This window comes from Hippoglossus hippoglossus, chromosome 12, assembly GCF_009819705.1.
Source record: "Hippoglossus hippoglossus isolate fHipHip1 chromosome 12, fHipHip1.pri, whole genome shotgun sequence".
NCBI classification, from domain to species: Eukaryota; Metazoa; Chordata; class Actinopteri; order Pleuronectiformes; family Pleuronectidae; genus Hippoglossus; species Hippoglossus hippoglossus.
In genome coordinates this window covers 6,151,998-6,176,990 of record NC_047162.1, presented here as the reverse complement: position 1 = coordinate 6,176,990, position 24,993 = coordinate 6,151,998, and the positions used below count along the sequence as shown (strand labels likewise).

The 24,993-nt window shown below is 41.2% G+C and overlaps 1 protein-coding gene across 8 annotated transcripts in view; it reads left to right on the top strand.

Annotated features, from left to right (window-relative positions):
• The window catches only part of dab2ipb (DAB2 interacting protein b), a 167,576-nt gene that overhangs the window by 29,133 nt on the left and 113,450 nt on the right, over positions 1–24,993 (top strand). For 2 of the 8 annotated variants that reach the window (XM_034601791.1, XM_034601790.1), the window contains exon 1: positions 14,573–14,731. The exons of 5 other annotated variants lie outside the window; for them this stretch is intronic. Coding sequence is in view for 1 of the 3 variants with exons in the window: in XM_034601789.1 (XP_034457680.1) it covers positions 2,571–2,610 (40 nt within the window). In the remaining 2 variants the exon portion in view is untranslated. Of the gene's footprint in view, positions 1–2,326; positions 2,611–14,572; positions 14,732–24,993 lie in introns of those variants that run through there. One more of the 8 variants, XM_034601789.1, reaches the window with a different exon arrangement.

Below are 24,993 nucleotides of genomic sequence, written 5' to 3'. Positions count from 1 at the left end.
GTATTGAATGTATGCGATGCCCACATCATACAGAGCAGGTATATGGACACGTCTGAAAAGTACTGGTGGCTTGGGGGAGTATTACACAAAACCATCCGTCCTTCACCATGGAAAAGCCTGGCCATAAAGGGCTATTACGTTAACGCTAGCTACTGTGGCTGCTTCATAGTCCAGCTTTGCTGCGATGACGACGTTTCAGGTCATCAACAAGATTTGTTGTGTTAAAACCTGAAGTATTTTTAAAAAATATATATATATATATATAGAGAGAGAGAGAGAGAGAGAGAGAGAGGTATATAGATATAGTTTTAGTACAAGGGTTGAGATCCTGCTAGAATTTGATTAAAACGGACTTGTTTTCACTGGTCAGCTGTAAAATCATTTTCACATGAATAAAAAAACAAGAGAAACCTTCAGTACCATATTGACAGATGGATGCATTTGTGTGTTTTTGTGCCCACTTGTATAAAATTATAAATCATGCTTCATATCACAAAAACACTAAACACACTCACGTGCTCTCTGTTTTACTCAATAATTCATTGCCATAGTTCTCACCTGCTCTTGTCCTTGAGAGATACAGGCTTTCAATAAGCAACGTGATGAATAAAAACCACACTGAGATGAATAGGAATCCTCAGCAAATCAGAGAGCACTCTCATCTCGTCTCATCCTCCGACTGAATAGTGAGCGGAGCTGCCGCATCTCTTTTGAACTCTTTGTGGTTTTGGCACAAACATGCCAGAGACGGAGAGCGCTGTTACGCTCCCACCAGACCAACAAGGCTTAATTTTACTTGGGTGGGAGTTTTTTTTTCTGGATGCAGCTTTGGAAAAGTTCTCCACTGTTGGTTCTTTAAAGATGCTGGGGCATATGCTGCCCTATTTTCCAGCTTTCACTGCTTCCATAAATATTTTTCAGGAGCTGTCAAGTTTTAGATGGGATTAAAGAGAGCCGGATAACTGACCGAAGGCTGTTGAAAGATTTTAACATGCCTTGTAGGCCAGATACTAACTCTAATGTATTTTGAATATCTTAAAATTCCCTCTGATGTTTAATTGAACTAAGTCCTCCTTGCCTCCATCTTTCTCCTCTGTTTATAATTGCAATCTGTCATTTGTCAGAGTTGTATTTGTTGACTTCATGCCACTAATGGATTGTTCTGCCTTGTCAGTATCTTTTCTGTTGTCACTTGTATCAGTTTAAACAAAGACAAACTCAAATCTTCTCAAATATAAGAAGTTATAGCTCATCAACAACATGTTATAGTTCAGATAAGAATGTTAACAAGGTTAGGGTTGGCTGGGCTGTATTTGCTTGCTATATCTGAAAGGGCAGGGAAACCCATTGTGTATACAAAGTCGACAAACAGCCGTACCTATGTTTCAAACATGTATATTGGCTCCAACAGAAACCCGCAATCGCCAATGAGAGCGAGCTGATCATCACCAACCAGATGTAACGTAGTTGTACAGCTGCGACTAAAGCAACAATAAATTTCCAACTCCCCTCCAGCTCGCGCTGAAAAATTGATTTGACAATTCCACCTTCTCAGCCATGACATCCATAGTTTTTTCTTCTTTTGTTTTTCGCTGACAACAGAACACACAATGTCGGTCCTCCTCCATGTTTGTTTTTCTTTTGAAGTCACGTTTAATCAAGCAAGTTCTCCACCCTCCAGTTCATAAGGTGGCAGTAATGCACCTAAAAGTTGTTTGGCAACCACCATTATAATACCAAGAAGTAGAATCTTGCCAGTTTCTGGGAGATTCAAAGTCTCTGGAACTGCCGCTCTTAAATTGTTTCCTACAAGCGGCAAGTGTGTCCATTCTGACGATTATAAGATTATCCTTATATAGATATATCCTCTATAGATGTTATAAAACAATCTTTAGGTTGCAGTCTTGCAGAGCTATTGTTACCTTATACTGCTCAAGCTGTCAATTGTCAGCTAAAGCCACATGTGCTGTTTTGTGTGCCGGATTGAAAAGCGAGTTGAAACCCAGCCAGCGAGCCTGGTCAGGTTTGGACTTCACCCATTGTCGCAGTAGTCGGGAAGTTCTAAATTATTTTGGCATGGTGGCGTTTTCCAAACTGATGTTACAAAGTTCTCGTTATGATGGGAATAAAATATGCTGAGCGTGAAATTGATCAAAGTGGAAACATTCAGCTCTGCAAGCCCCTCCACCCATCTCTCTCCCCACCACCACCACAATGTGGAAACTGCTCCGCTCTCTCTCTCCTCCCTCCCATTCCGTGCTCCGTCATACTCTCTCACTCTCCCTCTCTCTCCCCACTCTCCAGAGAGGGGTTCAGTCAGACAGATGTAACACAACAGTGGAAGCCTGAGCTGAGCTGGCAGGCTGCGGGGGCCAGACCAGAGCCAGTAGCTCTGACTGGGGAGAACAGCGAAAGGGGACGTCAGAGGCAGCGGCGGCGGCAGCAGAAGAGGAGGGGGGATAACAGTAGTTCTAGTAGCAGTTTCACTAGTTGTAGTTCAGTTGCACAGCTGACTTTGCCTCGGGACATGGGTGTGTTGATGCGGGTGCTCATCACCCTGTGATTCTAACATGGACCCTGACACCAGCACCCACCCAGAGACGCAGCATGGTGAGTGAAAGATCTGACACAGAGAGAGTGATACTTGTGGATACAATTTAGTAGCGTGTTCGTGAACAAGGGAGTTGGGTCACATGATTTTCCGGAAAGGTTTCCATTATGACTAGGCTCTCCTTTTTGGCTCTAAGCTGTTGACTAGGGCCTCTGTGGTCAAATGAATAGGACTTCAGTCTGTTCGTTGGGCAGGGGGTTAAGGGGTGAGGGGTGTTACATGGCAATGTGATGAAATCAAACTGCCCGCTAAAGACACTTTTTGCTCTAATGACCTTTATTTTTATCAAAAATGTTCCCGTTTTTCAGTTATGTTTGTCTTCAGTTCAGTTTGTGGCTGTTTTGGTTCAAGCCTCACAGAGCAGGAAGCTCTCCTCTCGCTCTGCAAATGGAATAATTAACTATGAGGGCCGTGGGTGTACCGTTCCCTTTTCAAAGCCGCAAGATAATTTGATGGTTATTTGAATGTGTATGTTTGTACGCTGTGTAGCTGTTTCTGCATGTGGGTGTTCGTGTTGGAGATAGGGCTGCACAGAGGAATGAAAGTGGGAGACAGAGGGAAAGGAAAGGGGAGAGACAGAAAGAGTTATGTACACAAATAAATCCAGGGGGATCTCAGCTGCACTGTAGGCCAGTGAGAGCGCTCACTCTTTCTCTTCCCCCTCATTTTCTGCTGCCTCTTTTTTTCCCATCCACCGTTCCAAATGTTCGAGTTTAAACTAGGTAGTTAAAAGGCAGGAAAAAAATTGGGTGTATTATTAACTGGGCCAGAAGAGACGATGTTTTGTCTTCATGGCCGACGGGAAGGACTCTGCTGCGCTGCTGATGAAGAATGTGGTTAACAGAATGAGTCAACAGAGAACATATTTCAAGAGAGCGTAGTTGCCCTTCGCCAGCGTCAAAGCCACATTTGCTTTATATGCACTGGGCTCCCTGCCATGATGGAGAAGGAGAGACAAAGAGAGGGGTAAAGGGGACTGCTAAAAGATAACTTTCAGCATTTGTATCCATCTCCTCAGACGTAAAACTTTGCGTTTGCAAATAAGTGAGAAAGTTGAGCTTTTTTTTTCTCACCTTCACAGTGAGGATTCCCAAAACTGTAATGTCAGCTTCATGCAGTAATATTCAGGTTCTCCTCTCAACCTTGTCAGCCTGAGGAGACCCGCTTTCTAAAGGTCCAGTATAAATAGAAACAGTGGAAGTAGACAGGACAATGATCTGATATCACCTGATTACATTCTCACCTCAGGCTTGCTCAGTTCACGCTTCGCAAGGCTCGCGGGCATCACTCTTCACTCGTTCTCAGACACACACAAACACGCACGCATGGAGATGTTGTTTGCAACGAATCTACAAGCAGAGCTTTGCATTGAATTCCTATAGGCATGCTTTTTTCTGTGTATTTTGTATAAATAGTAGATGTTTATCTTATGTGCATAAACAATAGCTGCAGATAGTGCTGCAAATGCATCCTCATGTCATACACTGTTTGAATGGATAGAAAGCAGATGATTGTTCATGCTGTGCTACCGCCGCCATATTTAAATGTAACAGTAGTCACTTGACTACATGCTGCACCCAGTAGTTTTGTCAGAAGTAAAGTGCCCTTAAGTAAGAGTATTTGTCTTCACAGCCTCAAAATAAGCATAACCACTATTTCATAGGAGCACATAGAGATCAGAGGAATGTTAAGGGAGGAAACTAAAAAGGGAGAGGCAGAGAAAGTGGCCATCATTGACATGTAAATAGGTCTGTATGTTTTTGTCCTAGTTGAGAAAGGTTGAATGCTTGCTCACTTACTGGAGGGGTAAACACAGGGACACAGTGTGTGTATTTGTGTGTGCTAGTGTCAGAACTTTGATGAGACAGGGATTAAACCCGCTGAGATTTCTTCTTTTCTTTTATCAAAAAAGTTTTTTGAGGGAAAACAAGGGCTTTTTCACTCATTTTCCCCTTTGAAGTGAATTAGAGTTTAGACTAAAATTCCCAGATTTTATCCAGATGAATCTGCGGTCTTTTGGGTGACAGCGCTGCAGGGCTTTTGTCTCGAAGAATGTTCAGCTTTTAATAAAAGACTTATTCTTGCATGTGTTGTCATGTGCTAAGCTTTAGCCAGAGCAGGGTCGTACATGGTGTATAAATTTGGGAACTTGGCTGTCGGCTTACAAATTTCGATCTAGTTTAAAAAGAAGAAGCATTATCTTGTACCAGGCCTCATGATGAAATTCACTTTATTCTGTGATAGAGACTTTGTTCAGTTTATTGGGTTTCACCCTTCAGCCGATGAGTGTTGTCAAAATTGTTTAGAGACCCATGATGTTTAGTCTGTCTTGTTTCAAACTGTAAACACGTCATTGTATGTAGGCCTGTGTTTGTGCATATTTCTGTATTTCCATCTTTTGGAAAGCAAATCTCGATTTTTAAATCTGAGGTGGAAAGACATTGTAGACTTTGTTTGGTCTCCACCATTTAAGTGTTTAAATGCTTCACCACTGTATGTTCACCAGAAAGTCCCAATTTATTTTTAATTTCTGCCATTTAGTGCAAAGCCAGTATTCTAGAGTGGGTTTAACTGCCACCTCTTGCGACTTTAAATGATGCTATGAGCGATGTGAGAGTGAAACAAAGCAATACATTTGAGTCCTTTACACCCACTTGACTCACAACTGACACGGTCAGGTATCCGTGAGAATATAGCCATGTATGGGGCTGATCTATTCTCCTCAACCTTCATGTTTGTACCAATGCGCAAAAAGCATTGTTAAAATCAATGAAGAGGACTTTTTGACTCAGTTACTTCTACACAGGTCGGGCCAGTGTTATGCCCATTGTTTTCTTGCCTGCCAAAGATGGTAAAAACTTTTATTACGCTCCAATGGTTCATCAATTCAACAGGATTTCTCCCAGTGCCAGTCTGACTTGCTTGACAATGACTTGAGAGTTTTTATGTGAGAGAGAAGGAAAGATCAACAGCTGGGCAAAAAGGGGCTGAGTGAATTGATGGACTGCACACGGCTCTACGACAGAATAACGTTCACATTGTTACAGGACTTTTATAATTTAATTGTTGAATTCAATTCCATAAGCTTTACTGAGCCAAAAGCATGTAAGAGTTCACCTTCTTTTATTTGTATTGTGCATCAAAACTTTCAGGTTCTGAAGACATCTAGTTGAGACTGCGTTTCACACTTGGCTTTCAAATTCTTCTCGAGTGGCTGCTGTGGTGGGATTTTTCTTCCATGCTTATATTTGACTCTATTTGTGGAAGAAACTGTGAATGTTTCAAAGACAGAGGGGAAAAAAACACATACACACATTCGCAGCCGTCATCTCCAACAAGAGGAATGCTGTGGTTATATGCATAATGGATTGTACAACACACTGAGAAACTCAAAATGAAAAAGAAAATGCTGGAAAAGGAGACATGAAAGTACAGAGAGACAGAAAATGTTACCTCCTGTCAGTGGCCCATGCCTGGAAGTGCTTTTGAGGGACATATTGTATTTAGGTCCACTAAAAACTTAACAGTCCAGAGGTCAAGGACACATTTGTCTGACCCCATTTGGATGAACCCTGAACCCTGACCAAATGTGGCCTGAGCACTTGGGTCCTGATTTGTCCTCTGGGTACTTAGGGGTGCTTCTGCTGGTGAATGTCCCAGAAGCATCAATGAGTTGGCCTGAAATTTATCACAGGAATTCGTGTCTTTTTAATCAATTGGTGGAACTAAGGAGCCTCAAGGACTCAACTCAAGACAATTTTTTTCCACAGTTCTGTTTGTCTTTCCAAAGCAAATCAAACCAGGCACAAATGTCACTGGGTGGTACAAGTATGTGGAGAAAAAACAAAATACATTTAGCTGAGTTTGTCCTTTACAACATTGACTATAAATCACATAATTTTATATTACAACAAACAACATGACAATTTCAACATATTACAAATGTTTGTCTCCAGAGTATCAATCTCCTGTTTGTGATCTGTTAAAGTTGGAGTGTTTAATTAGTCTGTTTTATGCCGTAACCATAATAAGGCAATTGTCACTAAATACAAACATCAGTTTGGTTTCTCTTGCTTTTTCTCAACCTTACATTTGCCTCATACTTTTCAATCTTGCTCGTGGGCTTCAGCTTTACAACTGTCATTTAAATGTAAGTAACAAACAATTTTATATCAGTAGTCCTAAAAGCAACTTAGATATTCCTCAACAACCCCCAGAGGCCCTGTTCACCTCCTAGACCTGGTCCAGGAGGTGAACAGCTTTTTTGCACACCTGTAGGCCATCGTAAGAAGACTTAGCAGAAAAAGATCCACAGCTGTGAGGTCCCCTTGGCACATGACAGATGAAAAGTTCATCAAACCGACTGGTGCTGCGATGGTGGATATAAATAACACTGCAAGAGCAGAGCTAAGCAATAACCTCAGAGAGCTGACTTGTGGCCAGCAGCAACAGTGGCACGACTCCATTTGGCCCCGTTTGTCAGAAAGCCACCCTGATGGGGGGGGAGACTGTCTGTCAGCGGAGTCACTGCTGAGGGGGGAGGGAGGGGAGACAGGGGAGTGCAGGGTATATGAGACAATAGTGTTGAAGGAAAATTGTACTGTCACAAATCGGCGCCTGTTATGTCGACGTTAAGCATGTTTAGTGTGGTTTCGTGCGTGGGTGCTACAGTGAGCCATAGCGTGTCCCTGGTGTGTTTTGCTGTGGAAGTGTGTCGTGTGTGTCTAAGTCAAAGTGACTGCGAGGCGGTAACAATTGAGCCAAACGCACTTATGAGCTACTTACATGCTCACGTGTCGGGAATGTGCTTTTTTCGCGTCTGTGTAGGTCTTATGTAAATGTGCTGGTCCCGCACTGAGCGAAGTGGGAGCTGAGAGAGGTGGAAAGTACCGACTGTGTGAAAGTAAACTGGTGAAGTCAGACATCGTGGATGCAAGTATTTCCCTGGGTGATAGCAGGATGCAGGAATCGTAGGATAAACTGATCCTAATCTGCGTTTTGTTTATCCTTCCTCATTGTTTGTGTGGTTTACCCAGCTACAGATCTGTGATGATCCACCAGGGTGTTTGTTTCAGTGCCACTACTGGTGGGAAAATGGGGTAATTTGAGCCTGAAATTAGAGCTTTGGGATTAACAGCAACATAAAACTTGAGATGGTTGGTTCTGCTTGTCTATCTGCTTTGTTTTCACCATCACAATGAAATTATGGTTATGGTCTGTAAAACCCCTTTGATTAAAGAGGGCAAGGTATGTTCGGTGATGCTATAACAAGAGTAATTCTGTGAAAAAGTAACCAATTAATGTCACTCAATGTAGTAGCATTTGAAGATTTCGTAGGCGGCACTAAAGGTTACTACTGGAAATCAGTTTAATTGCCTGTTTTCATTAAAATGAAATACAATTGCAGCGATTAGATCCCGTATAGTAAGTTTAGTCAGAAGCACCTATTATATCAGTATTGACCATTTACAAAATGAGAAAAAAAGCTCAGCTCTATGGAGAATTTCTAATGAATCCTCTTTCCTAGAAATTTCATTTCTGCACAACTGAACTGCAACAGATATGTTTCGTGGGCAACATATTCACTGGCTGTATTATTTTCAAGAGGCAACATATTTTTGAATAAATGCAACACTACATTTTTTTTAATGGCTGTGCTTGCAGAGGCACCAAGAGGCGTTTGAGGGGGATGCTGGGCATAGAAAATGCATCACTCTCACAATCGAGAATAGGCTTCACATCCAGAGCCCAATAGGCACATCCAGAGCCCAGTCTGCGGTTGGATTTTGTCAACAAAAGTAGGCTATTGCAAGTACATGTTGTAAATTTAAAAGTTATAATTTAAAGTTCATGTTGTGTCTATACTAAATCAGAAAATACTTTTTGCATAACTTTATAAATGCTTTGCCTAAAGATCACCATGATTCGATTGCTAGACTCACTCTTGTGTTAATGGTTCACATTGACCATTGGTGCCTGATCGTCATAACGACAGCAATCGCAGTTTCATGCTTGGGACACACAACATAGCCGGCTTTCAAGCTAACGTGCCATGCTAGCTATCAATATAATGCTGAAGAGAAGTAGACAGGAAAAAAAATCCACAACCAGATGAACACACACCAATTTCATTAGCTGCCTCTGCCTCTGCTTTCCCTTCAGCGTGATTTGATTGGCTAGTGCCTATGTTTGTTTGAGCACGAGCCGATTGGCTGGTGCATCCACTGCTCAACTTCTGCTGTACACAGCACGAGCAACGTCACCCCATTCAAAGTGAATGAGCAGCGTTTCGTTTGAATTGGCCAAGGCATACAGTACGTGTGAGTCCAGCGTGATACTTATATATGTGTGTATATATGTATATATATATATACTGTACTGATTATTATCAGTCTCTATGTATTTGTGGCTTGCCAGATGCATTGATTAACAACAAATCCTTATGTTAAAAGAAAATATAATCTGTAAGCCATAATGCTTCCGACGAAATGTACGAGCTCTTGCAGTTTAGTTGTGTGCATGAACTCAGTTTTTAGGAGCAATATCGAGAATTCTGAAAAATGAATCCTTCCAGCTATAACGACTCCCATATCTTCAGATCTAGTGGAAAGAGCGACAGTAAAGCATGAAACAGCATTTGCATGGGGCTGTCAGCAGAGTTATAAACCAACACAATTGTCGATTCATGACGAGGCCCTCAGAGTTCAGTGTGTCACCCTGGATGAGCTGCTTTAGGGGTTTTCTATCGCTGACAGTAGAGAGTGACAGAAAACATATGCAGAGAGAGGCGTGAGTGGTATGTGATAAATGTCCGTACGAATCCAGGGGGGCCTTAGTTGCTATGCGGTGCATGCATTATAGACTGCCGGGCCCCAGGATGCCCCAGTTCCAGCCTTTTTATATGTTGAATTCCATTTGGAATCCCTCCACAAAAAGCACTAGCTGGCATGGCAGCGGCCTGACCCCACGTGCCGCACACAAGTGCCTTTGTCTCAAAATGGCAGATGTTGGCATTCCTGACTGTCCCATGTCCAACTATTCCTGCAGCTGAAACACACACATTCCTCCGTCTCTTTCATGAGGAGGCAGAAACGAGCCTGATGGAGTTGGACTGTTTAATGCGTTACTTCTTTATGACACATAAACTCAGCTCTCTGAGGAGAAAAGTGTTATTAAAGTTGTGCCTCAGGATAAACATTTATTCAAAAGAGGCACAGAATGACAGAACGACTTCTTAAGGCACATCATTAGGAGGCTGTACACATTATGCAGATTGTGTATCTCCACTGATGCTCCTTTGTCACACAGACACTATTCTTCACTTTCTGTTTGCTCCTGATCTCCCTCCTTACATCCTGTATTACGTTTCCATTGTTGCTGTCATTCTCCTGATTCAGGTTCAGCAGAAACCTAAATGCTGTTTCTGGAGGAACAAAATAAGTTAATCATTTTTTACTCCAGAGAACCTGATATTCACGCATAGGGTTAAACTTTGTCATCACTGTGCATATTCATAACTTTTAATAATAATAATATACTTTATTTGTTTAGCACCTTTCATCCAAGAAATGCAGCTCACATACATATAGATAAAAACATGTTAAAATGTAATTCATATAGAACAGATTTTAAGTAACATAAAGAACATGTTAAAATGCGTGCAAACAGAAAAGAAAAAGTGATAAAAAATTATAAAATTGCAGGCAGGAGCAAGATCTAGTTGAAGGCTGAAATAAAGAGAAATGTTTTCTTTTAAAGACGTTGACTGAATGACGTTTGCTTCTCCGATATCTAGCGGCAGTCTGTTCCACAACTTCAGAGCGTAACTTACAAAAGCTGCTTTACCTTTTCACACGTTCTTTGACATAAACACACCCAAATCGACTCAGGAAAATAAACAGAGTGACAGGGGGTGAGGGATCACTGCGACGGAGAGGGAGACAAACAGAGAGGAGGATAAAAGCGGAGGCGTGTCTGTGTTGTCTATAGGAGTGGACTTTGCTGCTTCACTTTTTTGTCCATGTGTAACTCTATAGCCCACATACCGAAGTACTCACTCACTATGTCATTTCAGCCTTTAGGTTTCTGTCTGTCCCATTCTAACTCTCGCTCCGTCTTTATCAGTGTTTTTCCTGGTAATTGTTTAGTTGGATTTAGACGTCAGACAAACTCTGGCCTAAACAAACATCTTATAGGCTTCCTGATTTGACCTCAGTCAGGTTAAACCTGTATTTAATTGTTTTAGATAACGAAAACATTTTTTCCACAGTTTCACACTTGGGAATTCTCATTTCACACAGTGAGAATGACATTTTTTAATGAAGATGGGGATCAAGACTAAGTTGTGCAACTTTTCTCTCTTGTTCTAAAAGTAAAATCTGTGGACTTCTGTCATGAGCCGTTTACAGACATGAACTCTGGAAAACGTCTGGTTTGTCTTTGTTGATGCGTTCGCTAACAAGAGAAAAATAGTTGTAACACTCCATGCAAGGAATGGCGCCTGGGTGGCGAGGCAGGACGTAACGTATAAATTCCGCTGCGGACCAAAACCTCTCGAATCCTGTCTTTCCAAGTTGACATCTTTGTTAGTGTCTTCTACTCATTGTCCCTCATCAGCAAAAACACACACTGTGACATAGAAAAACAAACATCACATTGAGCAGCCTCTCAGTTTACAGCTTTCTTTTGACGTACACAGACTCATCAGGTAGAACTCATTCTTCCTCTTCATCATCTGACACGTCCATACATTTCGCCAAAGCAGTAAATGGTCCCCATACCTTTACAAACATTTTCCCTTCTGTATATAAGTCACTATTTCTAAAGGAAAAGTTTGTGTGGTGGTCTTTTTCTGAAACATTGCAATTGATATTTTGGCATTCAAGAGACATATTATCTATGACATTGCTCACTTTTGGCCTATTTATGGTTCTTTGGATATTGTCCTAAATATAATAATAAAAAAGGTCCATTGCAATGTCCTTTGAGATATCCGGATTGCATTTGAATTACATGTAAAGTGGTAGTTGTTGTGTTTTCATCATTTTTTTTAGAAAAAAGCCTCACTAATTGTACAAAGCTGTTTAGAAGGATGAGGTGAAGTAAACATGCCGATCTTCAAAAAAAGCAGTTTGCCAATGTGGCAGTCATTTGCCAAAATGTGTCAAAAACTCATCACCGAGCTCTGCTGAGCAACAAACGAAGAGACAAACTAACAACAGGATGTTTTGCTGGATATTTTTATAGTTGTGCTGAATTCCTTCAGAAGCGAGAAACACATGAAAGTCATAGATCAACGTATTTATCCCGTCCTCACTGATGTCACACACAGAGCAATTTGTATCATTTCACATTTACGAGACATGTGGAAACTGGGCTGTTTCCATTCTGGGTTTGGAAGCCACGACTCACTACATGTGCAGTGAAGGAAACATGGAGCTGTCAGTCATCAGCTTTTTCTAACCCACTGGCTTTCTTAATGCTCTGTTGAAGTAATTACAATTAGCCTAATTGTAGACGTAAAGGCAGCTCAGTAAAGGAAACATCTTGTCTCCGCAATTTTCTCCCAGATCAGTCTATTAACCTTATACATACAAAACTTAATCATTGAATAATTGAATGGTCTATTAAAGGCTACATCAGTGTAAACACATCAATAATCCTTCTATAATGATACAGTTTGAAAAATAGGTTTTCTTTTCCAGATTTGCTCTTTGTCTCCTGTGAATTCTGGTGCCACAGAGGCAGAATGGCTCGAGGTATTACAATGTTGATCCGTCAGTCCATCTCTTTGAATGATGGATTGCCGTGACGGTTTATACAGTAATTCATGGTCCCCACAGGATGAATCGTGTTGACTTTGGTGAGCCCTGACTTTACTTCTGGTGCCACCATGAGGTAGACATAGCCGACTTGATGAGTATTACTTTGGTTGCCACGACAAGTGGTAAACACATTCATGTCTATCTCAGGATGAATCATAACTAGAACCTCCACTAAGGCCCAACAGTCCCCTAATGAAACCACATTTAAAGTCACTAGATGGATTTTTATTTGGATCTTCACTCACTCATAAATATCAGATAAATATCAGATAAATCTCCCAATGTTAAAGAAAATGAGAAAAACCCTGGATCCGCTCCCAGATCTGCACCAGAATTCCTTGGTTTCGTTCCCATACAGCATCCTCCTAAGTTCAATGGTAATCTGTCTAGTTGTCTTTCTACGATCCTGCAAACAAACAAAGGCAGAAGAAAACATAGCCTCCTTGGCAGAGGTGACAAAACTGGTGATCCCTTCTCTTGTCATCTGGCACTATCGGGCAAAAATTTCAATGATTTGATCGGTTAATTTCAATTTCACTGATTTGGTTTGTGACTAAATACCTGCCACACTAATAATGTTCTGACAAGGTGCAGCTGTCCATAAAGTTTAGAGATAATTAGCATGCTAACATGCTAGACTAAGATGTAAAAATGTTAGCATAGCAGAGGCAGGAGGTGACTGTGGAGATCTCGTGATTTTCTTTACAACACACAGATATCAAATTCTCTCTTGACACTTTCTATGGAGTCTTCTACATGTGTCTCACCACTTTTTTACCCGGAGATATTTGTTTTCTTTTTGTTTCTTTCATTATTTCAGTCTGTTGCGTGTTAGAAGCATCATCAACCCCCCGACTTGCGATGAATCCAGCCTGCTGAGTTCTCACATTGAATTCCCCTGAATTTCTATGGACATTATACTATGAGTCCAGGCAAAGGAAGTCTGCAGATAATCCAGAGGCTCTCACTCAGACATTTGCATTCACACAGCTTTCACATTGCCAGCATGACTGTAGACCTAATGTTAAAATTATGACATAATAGCAGACTGTATTTAATTTCAAATAATATGTAAGATAACACAGTTTACCACGGGGAAACAGCATCACATGATGTTATTCTCATGACAAAAACACTAAGCCTTTAGTTTGACTTGATGTGGAGGAGGGAAGGAAGAAGCTGAAGTAGAAGTGAGCTGGTGTGAATAGCTGGAGGAGGGGGAGATCTGATGTCACCTCTGTGGACAAATGTCTTGCTTGACAAATGTGTGGCCAAGGACAGCAGCCGAAACATGAGAGTCCTGTTCCTTTTGCCGGAAGGAGGAAGGGACATGGGAAAAGACAAGGAAACATCCCAACACAGCCACAACATAGTCATCTGACTTTTAAACAGTTTTTTCTGCATACATTATGAACCCTGTAACACTTTAAATCCCTCCTGAAAATAAATAACATTTCCAGTGCAATAAACATTTAATAAGTATTTTTTATACTTTTATTGAATGTTTTCATCCGGAGATATCAATACGAGTAAAATGTGAACGTAAACAAAGAGTGCCCAGGGAACAACATTCATGATCATCCATAGAGCCACTGTAGAAAGTATCCTGAGAGCACAGCAAACTTCAGCTAATGCTTTAAAGCTGGAGTGTGGTGGCGAGGCCCGGCCTGGCCCCGCGGTTTTTGGTCAGCTGCAGGGAGGCCTCCGATTGGTTGGGACCAGTGGTAGGAATTCAGCTCTCTGAGTTTGAAACTCCTCCCCCTCCTCCACCTCCTTCTCTGAGCCCCAGGCGCTGAGGCAGGACAGCGTTCCCTGTGCACACACACACACACATGCACTGGCTCTCTCTCACTCTGTCATTCTCTTTCTCATATGAAAGGGGGTGCAGAACAGGGAGTTACAGACATCTGAAAACAGAGAGCAAGGAAGTGAGAGAAAGCAACAAAAGACAAAGAGAATACTCTCCTGCCCTCTGTGTGTGTGTGTGTGAGCTTTTTTTTTTCTCTCTGTGTGAGCCTGTGAAGGGGGGGAGGACCTGAACCCTGTTAAGTGCCCCTGCAGGAGTCCACAGGACCATACACACACACACACGCATACTCGCTCACTCCACTGCAGCTACTGCAGTCTGAATGAGTGCAAAGCAGAGAGCAAGGAAGCAGGAGTGCGAGAGAGAGAGAGGGGAGGAGGAGAAATCGCTGGAGTTGCTACTTGTTGCTCTTGGTTTTTCTGTGTGAGGATTGAGGATTGAGGATGATACTACTTCTGCTCCCCCTGCAGCAGCGGGACCTTGTCTGAGGTGAGCACTACAATCCCACTCTCTGTTTTTAACAACTTTCGCTGGCCAGTAATTCTGTGAGAGGGAAAAAATGGGGGTCTGACCTACAAGTTCTTGAGTATTTCCAGTGTGATTGCTCTCTTGGTGGAATGGCGGAGGGGGGTTGAAGGAGAGGAGAAGGTGTGGAGGGGGAAGCTTTTTCACGGGAAGCAATGTTTATCACACCGATCTGTCTGTCAGAGAAAAGAAGCAAAGAAGAGGGTGAAAGAAGCAAACTGTGAAGAAACGAATGAGTAGGAGAGAGGCTGTAGACTAAATGTCCGGCTCGAAGACACCAAAGAGCTGCAGCATGTGATTGTGAGCTGTGCCTCCACAAGTGGGACAGCAGAAGATCAGAGAGAAAAGGCTCAGTCCAGCTCTCACTCTCTCCATTCTCTCCTCTGATTAATGCCTCCCTTTCTTTGGCATGTGTTTGTGTGAGTGTGTGCAGCTCGGGGGGCTGCTTCGCTGAGAGGACCATGCAGAACAAATGTGACATTTATTCATAACCAGTCTGCTATATATATATATATTTATGCGTGTGTGTGTAGTCCTGTCGCAAAACACTGTGGCACGAGCGCAAGGTGGTGTTTAACTACTTCAGCAGTGTGCAGTCCTTATTTATCAGCTCCTGCGTGATTACAGTGTCTTCTGTAGCTCCTCCACCACACAGAGCAGCTCACTTGAGTGGGCCTCATCATCATTCCTCCACCAACATGTGTTTACATGCTGCAGACGTGCTGAATGTCAACAGTTTAGAAAGTTGCTTTTGTGAATTTAGATCTAACGAGTTATGTTAATTAAACAATCATTTTAACTTTTAAAGAACATTTGGGGAACAATCTTAAAATGTACCGATTCAATGAAAAACATTTTGGGATGTAAAGCTTTCTCTTGCAGTGGTGTTGGGGTGTGGGGCGGGCATTGTTGTCCTATTATTAGAGCAAGCCGGACCAGCCGGCAGCTGTGGGGAAGGAAGCAGCCTCGGAGCAGCCGGAGAAGAGGGGATTACTGGGAAACACTGAGCGGGAATTATGGACTGACCGGTGGAATGGCATTCCTGAAGGTGGACGAGTCAGTGGAGGGGAAGATGAGCGAGGCCAGAGCTCCAGTCAAGGATCGGTGTGGGTCACAAGAGTAGAAGAAAGACATAGTGAACAGTGATCGGCACTAATCCACTCTGCTGTAATTGCAGATTATAGCTGTGGTATATCTGGATTACTTTGGTTGTTGATTTATTGACCTGGATTTTGTTTAGGGCGGCAAGTAATACGTTTTTCATTCGGTTTATCCGTTGGTTATTAATCTACAATATGAATCTTTCTAAGGAGACGTCTTCCAGTTGTTTGTGTCTTCAAAAGCAGCCCATAACTCAAAGCTGTTCTTAAAGCAGAGAAAAGGTGACACCAGTAACAGTTTTGCTTGTTTTTTTTGCTTGGAAAATTGCTGAGATGTTGTTTGATCAATCATTAAAAACAATGCATCAGTTCTCTGCTGAACAGCTAATCAGCTATTGAAAAAAACACATCACCAGACATTGCCATATACTCTAAAGCCTGACCGCTATATCGTTTGGCCGACATGAGAAATTAAATGTCATCGGTATCAGTGTTTTGTGTTTGCCGATATGTGCCAATATAAAAACTAACATTGGCTGATATATTGGCATCAAACTTTTTTAAACTCCCTTATATTGGTATTAGCATCAGCCCCCAAAAATCCATATTGGCCCGGTGTCTAATATTTTCCTACAGATCACAATACAAGTGTAAAGTAAGGCAATAAATATAAAATACAAGGCTAATAGAATCTGTCACTGAGTCTGCTAACTCACTCTTTGTGAAATCTTTATCTGTGACAGCCCAGGCAGTGGAAGCTGACTAATTGTTCCAAGGTAGTGAAAGTGGAAGGAGTTTCTCGCAGATAGCGATTACTCTGTGATTGACTGCTGTGATAAACTGCTGTCTCATTGGCTGAAGAGATAATAGCATCCTAGTTCTACTCACATCTCTGCGACCTCTCCCCCCTGTAAATCTCCCGTGTGTATTCCAGTGAAAAGTACTTCCTTGTTGTCATCACTAACAATGACTTTGTTACCTAGAACTTTGGACTTTTTTTGCTCATCTTTTCAAGCATCGTTAACTTTTATACCTATTACCGCTGCTGAGTTTAAAGTTGTCTATCCCGGCAGTGATGTATTCTGTCAGTTTACTTTTTGGGTGAATTCGCCCGTGGAGATGTTGTGAAACTGTCTTATCAGCGAAAAACTGGATCAAAAAGATTCAAGATTAAGATCTCTTGTCTTGACCGTACTTGTTTAGATACTTTTAATGATTGCAACATCATAGATCAAAATTCCAGCTGCATTTACTCTGGAGAGGATATTGTGTTGACAAGGGCTGCATGACTCTGAAGAAAATGAGAATCACGATTTTCTAGCTTGAAGGTGATCAAGTGATTTGAATTAAATCAAGTTTCATCTGGTTTCATTTCCTTTTGTTTGTTTGTTTATCTGTTTCTGAAACTTTTCTCTGATTTTCTCTCACTCACTCTATTGCACTGCCGTTTCTCTGTTACTCTGCATCACGTGGGTAAATTCTGCGTTTTCATTAGCCTAGGGAGAAATCAAAGATGATGCACCATTTTGGGGCTGCTTTAGATTCTTTGGAAGCAGGGTGGAGCTGTCTATTTGTTTGTTTGGTTTGGATCTTTTTTTGTAAGCAAGATTACACAAAAACAACTAAACGTGTTTCTACAATACTTGGTGGGAGGATGCATTAGTCCTGGGGGAACCCATTAAATGATGGTGCGGATCTGCATTAGTGGACAAATCCAGGATTTTTTTATACATACATTGTGAGATAAGGCTTTTTTAAAGTAACATTTTCAAAGTATTTGCAGAGAATTATTCATGGATCTTAATAAAAAAAAATCTGACATGTTCAGGGAGCTGATATTTATTTGTCGAACTTGGTGCTGTTGGGCTTTATGCGCTCTACTGAGTGAAATTGTACCTATACACCTAGAATTCCACTCAGTAAAGACAAATACCAACTATCACACTGTTCCAATTAATCCAAATATTTAACTCTTTAACACAATGGTATAGTTTTCTGTATTTATTGTTGAGGTCTTTAGTTCTCTCACTGTCTGCAGTGTCTTCTCACTATGGCTTACAGATTTTTTATAAGCGAGGGACCTGCCCCTTATTTCTTCCACTCTCTTCCCAGCTTTCATTTTTCCCCTCCTCCCCTCGCTCTCTGAAGAACAGCCATGTAATTAGTTGTTCATAAATCACAGACAACAGAAGGGATTTCGATATATGTTTGACAGCAATGTATGGGGGTGGTTTCACCGTGTATGTGGATTTTGGATTTGGAGAGAAGAAGGGGAGTAGAGGGTTCTTGTTTATGTTACAACATAAAACGTGTTATACGGGGCATGTTTTGTAAGACACTGGATCTCGCTATGTGTGTGATCATGTGAGATAAACAATCTGGTTAGTATGTGTCTCAATTTCTTTCACACATGTTTGGGCATGTGGGTGCAGCTGTAGCCTTTGTGTTTGCAGTAGTTGCATGTTTAGATCAAAATCAGTTTGCCTTTTAATAATTCTGGGGCAATTATTCATTGTGGCCTTGTTATGGCAGTGAAGTGCTTAACATCTGAATTTAGGTGCCACAGAAGCCGGGGGTTTTAAATTATTTGCACCAAAACACTCCCACTGCTGATGGAGGAGCACAAACTCACACATACAGTGTAGACATATTAGAGGTCTTGCTGAACCAATTTACTGAGAAGAAATTGAGTTAAACATTTGCAAATATTTTAATGTATTTAATGTTTCTTCTACCAATGAGTGGAGGTCATATAATTGTTTTAATTCTATCCCAAGAGGAGGAAAGCAATAAATTCTGTACAGCTCCAGTGGGATCCTCAAACCTTTTGCTTTCACAAGCGCATCTCTTAATATGTCATATAAACAACATTACAGTGGACATTTACTCTCTCTGTATTTAGTGTGTGTATACATGCACTAAGTGTGTGTATACATGCACTGCTGATGTGCACATGGCTGGAGGAGGAGAACTTCAAGGTATGGACTGATGTGCGTTTCTCATAATGACATAATAATGTATTGATATATTGAATTTGGTTATGAATCCAGCTGGAGTCCATATGTAGTTTTTAATAACTGAGCACTCTGGCTCCTCCCTGTATATGTGGTGCTCCAACCACGACCGAATGACCAACCATGACCTTCTACCGAAGCTGCCAGTTAAACAGATCCATGGGCTCAATGTCTCTCTGGATGTATTCATGTAGGCTTAGAATTTGAATAAACACATTGTAGTGTCAGCATGTATGTTGGCTGTTAAAAAATCCTAAATGTTTTTACTGACCTTTTTGGCCTTTTTACCAGCTCCATCTCTGTGTGCCTGTAGTTGGTTGTGTGCATGAGAATGCTAATTTTGGTGTTCTGGGCTCACTGGGATTGGGGCGGCCGTGGCAAAGGAGGTAGAGCGGGGTGTCCACTAACCAGATAGTTGGTTGTTCGATCTCTGGCTCCTCCTGTCCGCATATGTCCAAAGTGTCCACACTGAACCCTAAATTGTCTCTGGCAGCTGTGCCCAGCAGTGTGTGTGAATGGTGTGTGATAGAAATGAAAAAAAGTGCTGGATATAGAAGCGTTGTATGAATGTGTGAATGAATACAGTCCATTTACCATCCATTTACTCCACCAATCAGAGCACATGTTCTATTATGGTGCAGTTCCAGTGTCCGACTTTGGAAAAGTAGGTTATAAGTGGAGAACTGCCACAGTGAACAGATGGGCAAGAAGGCAACATACTGTATATAGCAAACTGATGATGGCATGGTAATGTGGTAAAATTCAAATAAATTGATGTCTAATTGAGTTTCCGAGACAATGAGTCATATCCACTTTCAGTCAGACAGAGAGGCATTACCTGTAGCAATGCCTTTATTTGTATGAAGACAGATCTGGGATGCAATTCACAACAAGTTAATGTTCTCTTGAAAGTGCGTGCACTATTTTGAATATGCAATGTTAGTGTTTATTTGTGTGTCTTTAAAGGTGTGACACTGTTTGTGTGTGCCATCTTGTCTGATCAAGCCTTGTTGTGTTGCTTCCAAAGGAGCCCACCCATTGAGTTTTCAATGAGCCAAGAGATAATGGAGAAATATTTTAGGGCTGGTGTCTGTGGTGGCAGTGGATCAGTGTCTAGTTTAACTGTTTCGTATAGTGTTATATGTGCAGATGATTGTGTTTTATATTACCTGTTTATTTTTGCCTCTTTTATAGTCAAGTTTTTATTCCATGTGTTTGGATGTGTGTGTTTGTGTATTCCCTTACACATTTTTCCCTTATGTTTTTTTCTTCATTACAAAGTCCATGAAGAGTGGCAATTTGGCATCAAGTGTGTGTTTGTATGACTTGTGAGTGAATGATGTCACTCACAGTATGTAGTAGCAAAAAACTATACACATACAGAAAGTACTGTAATTATAATTTCAGTTTATTGAGTAGATTTGGTCATCATATCGTATCTCATATAAAGACACATGGAGATAGATGTTAACCAGTTAAATCAGGTTCTGATTCGAAACCACTTCATTTCGAAAATTTGTCATATTGGCAAATTTTACAGGAAATGTTGTCTTTAAAGCAGGTTTATAATTTCAGGGGTGTCTTTTTTCCGAATAGGTTTGACTGACTTTCCTGTCAGATAGTTGACGACTGGGCTCTTGCTTTGTTCGACTCCTTTTTTGACTTGTTGTGACGCCCTTGAATCTCTGTAGTTCATTTAATCAGTTCAGTGTTTTATTCCACAGGATTTATGACCAAACTGATGAAAATAAGACTCAAGTTATAATAAATCTCTGTTACTCTTCAATGGAAAAGCTACAAATGAGGAACCTTTGCTGTCAACGTTCCTTGCTCCTTTATATTTGTCTTCATCCTCTTTTCAAATCAGCCTCAAAATTGATTTACAAATTGATGATGTCATCCCAAAGTTCCAGACAAGCTGATAACCACTAAATCTGCAGTGACAAAATCTGTCACTGAACCAGCCCTCTGGCTGTTGAATCAAAATTAAATTGGAGTGGCGAACAAAACATCTACTGTCTGCGTGAACTAGTCCTTCTACCACTCAACCTGAAGACTGAGGCTGTGTCCATATCACTATGTTTTGAAAACACTGTTTTCAAGCTAAAACCATCTTCGTCCAAATGAGCGTTTTGGATGCATATCACAGGACCACTCACCTAAACTGGGCATGCGCATGCTGGTGTACACAAGAAGCATTTGGATGTTAATCGTAGAATAGTCACCGATTACTTGAATAATTGCTCGTCTCCTATGCAGGTAAACGGTTGTATCATTGTAAACTGCAGAATTTAATTTAACAGCTGTTAGCAAAGACAACAGGGTCAGCAAATTGTAATTGATTATCCATGTTGTGTTCTACACTGGTAGCTGAGGCTAATGGTGGTTGTTTTCTTCTGGTCATGTGACAGGAGTCTGACAAATTAGGGAAGGCTACGTGTGGACTGAAAAGACCCAATTAGCAGGCTGTTGTGAGTGTTTACATCATCGTTTCCAAACATCTCTGTTTTTGCCTGTATGTGAGAACGCATTCCCCTTTAGTGTTCCTGACTAAAAAGCTGCCTCAGAGTTGTCAAAGTAAAATGGGGCCACTGCATTTCCAAACGCCTCTGTTTTGGCGTCTCTAAAACTCTGGAGTACTGTGGACGTCAGGAGTATCCGTAGCAGAGTTGATGCATCTTGATCCTCTTAGTAGTATGGATGTAGCCTACAGAAAAACCCAGAGTGGACAACATATTTGCATAATGGCATGACAAAGTTGTTCAACTGCAATGCTATAGTCTTGTTGCTACCTAAGGGCACCTTTCACTCTTTAATTTATACGGGAGCCCAGATGACAAGCTCGAAGAACTGGAGATTAAAGTCCTGCAGACTTTTCTCATGCAGCTTTCAAAGACACCAAATATCAAACTTACAATCACATAACAAACAAGGCTGCTGGAGCAATAAGGGATCATCATTGTAGTTGTGTTTACACAGAGTAATTAAGTATTTAACTTGCTTTTCAATGTACGTTAAACATACACACTTTAGAAGTGTGCTGAGTAGACTTGAACTAATTTAAACTCCACATGTACATGTACTTTTTATGCCCATCTGTTTAGCGACATTCAAGGCTAGTTTTGTCATCTCTTTATCTATATTTAATCTGCACACAAATGTTTTTGCATACAAATCACAAGTCTTTTATTGTTTCTATGGCAACCAGTCAGGGGATCAGTAGATTCAAATCAACAAAAAGACTCATGCTGCTTCCTGAGAGAGACTGGTTAATATACTGACTGAACACGAATGGTTCAATTTTAAATCAAAAAGTTTATTTCCCGGACATGGAGGTAATTTAGTTTCCTCAATGACAAGACCGATTCACTTTCTTTCACACAAGAGTCCTGGGAGCAGCCTTATTTCTTGGTGACACTTTCATGATGCATTAGATGGACAAGTTCTCTGTTCATCCGCTCTCTTTCTCAGGTTATCTTAAGCCTCTTTTCCACTCATCAAAAAATCCCACTAACATCAGGCTTTTGTCTGCAATGGGAATGGTTACAATCTGAACACACTCCTCTGTTAAATGATTTAGCAGAACTTCCAGCCTTTGGCGTGTAAATAGCCATGAGCTTTTGTGTACTGTTATTAATATCTTGGGCAAAACGTGCAACAGCAATTTTTCATTTCCTTGTATCGTGCAAGATGCAAGCGATTTAAAATCTATCAGTTGCAGTTGACTTTGAATGAGGGACTGAAGTAAAACATATAAAAGTGCAACGACCATAACAGTGTCGCTGGTGTCCATGGTGCTTTCGTCTGTTGTGTGTAGTGTTTCCCGCCGACTATGCGTTGGTTTCCGGCGCATTCATGACGTCGGTCATGACTCACTGGCAGGAAAAAAAAACAGATTGACCAACTTTACTGGAAATGGCCTTTTTTTAGCTGGTGTAAAAGAGTTCATAAAGTGTCCTCAGTTGATCCCATGCTCGCGCACACACACATTTACACATGCCGTGGGTGTGAGAGAAGTCATGTTGATCATATTAGAAGGTGGCCTTACATGCCGAGACAAAACAGAAAACAGGAAACCGAAAAAAATGAACTCCACTCCCAAAGGTTCCCCCTTTCCTCCGACGTACCTCACTTCCTCTCCCATAACTCCCCACCTCCCACTTTGACCCTTCACACACACACACACACACACACACATTCTAACACTATGGAAGACACTATGGTCAAATATGCAGATGTAACGTATAGTTTGAAAGTAGAGTGTAGAGGTTATAACAACCTGGTTTTTAGTACAACATTGAGCTGCTTTCTAGTTGCTTCTCAGTGTCTTTGTAGAACCGACGGGTGAAGACTGCACTGTCCCAGATAGTTGTGCTCCTCCTGTGTCCTGCCCTCGATCTCTCTGAATAGCAACACAAACACAGACACGCTGCACATAAGCCCTAACACGTACAGACACAGACATACAAGTTTTAACTTCTGTCATTTGTACTGTGCCACTTTGAGGTAAAGGTAGATTTTCTGAGTGAAGTTAAAATACAGAACTCCATGTCTGCCCATTTCCTTCCTGACAGCTACCATTTCCACTGAGGAAGGACACAAACACACCCACAAAGTGTCTGTGTGTGTGTGTCTGTGAGAGAGAGACCATGAGATTGCTGTTTATAGCCTGGATGTGGATTCCCACGATAGATAACGTGTTGCTGATCACAGTGATAAGTGCATTTAGAGGCCTCGCTCCGAGGCAGACAGAATTCACTTCAAGTGTCTGTTTAGATGTTTATCTTTGCTTCATGTTTGAGTAGATCTGTGTGTGTCTTTGTCCCCACGTGTCTGTGTGTGGATTTGTTAGCAGTTTCCCACTGGCTGAGTTCCTGCGGTGTGCAGTGCTGAAAAGGGTACTTACCAACTTTTCCGCATGACATGAAATAAAAAAGGTGTATCTCAGCACAATCAGCAGTTCAAGCTTTTAGATTGTAAGAAATGGATATAAGCTCTTCTGTTTCAAATTCCAGTTTCGATTGTTCCTTCCACAACCTTGCTTTCAGACTGATTATAAGTCAAGCAAATAAAAAGTACTGTGAGACCACTCTTATGGTGCAAGGGATTGAACCAACACCTATCTATCCATCTATCCATCTATCTTAAACCTTTTTCAGTTAAATAAATGTCAATAAAGTCAATATTATGTGAATGGAGTGGATATCTATACTTTAAGTCAGAAGGTGAAGAGGAATTTTAGAATGTAAAATACGTTTTTTTTAAAGCAATAAGTGTTGGCGTTCATTCAAGTCAAAGGAAGGAATTCACTGACCGAAAAATAAATTACCACTAAGTCAGTAGCCTTTTCTCCCACCATCTGCGATGTGCTGTAAAAAAAAACATGTGATTTCCACAGGGAAATGCACACTTCACGTCCTGCTTCCTGCGTACTCTAGCCAGGCACCAATCCTAGCTTGAATGTTTCAGATAGCAGCTTAGAGCTAAATGCTAATGCCAGCATGCTGCAATGGTCACACTGACCATGTTAACTTGCTGATCCATCTTAGTTTAGCTAGCTATAATTCGTTAATTAGCACAAAACAGAGAACTGCAAAGCATGGTGGGAATGTCATTCATTTTGCAGGTATTTTGTAAGAGCCAAAGACATTTTGACTTGATTGTCCTGCTGGATAAAAAGTCAGAGAATCACCAAATTTATTTTATAAAGTTCACCCTGAGGGGTGCGTAAATGTGTGTGCCAAATTTCATCAGAATCTATAAAATGGTAGTAGAGTGATTTCACTCAAAAGCAAAAATGTCATAAAACCTGAAGTAGTAGAAACACGAGCAACACTTGGAGGGTAAAGAATAACTTTATTGACAATAAAGCCTCCTAAGTTTTTTTACCCCACCACAAATGTGTGTGCAAACTTTCATGGCAATCCCTCAAATAGTTGTTGGCATATTTCAGTCTGGACCACAGTGGTGAAATGACACACAGACCAGCTGCCCATGCTGCTACTGTGGCTAAAAATAGGAACAGTATAATGAAATATTGGGGAAAATGTAGACGCTGTCAAGAGCATCAACTTCTGTTTTCTGCAGGCACGAGAAAACAACCACATTTTTA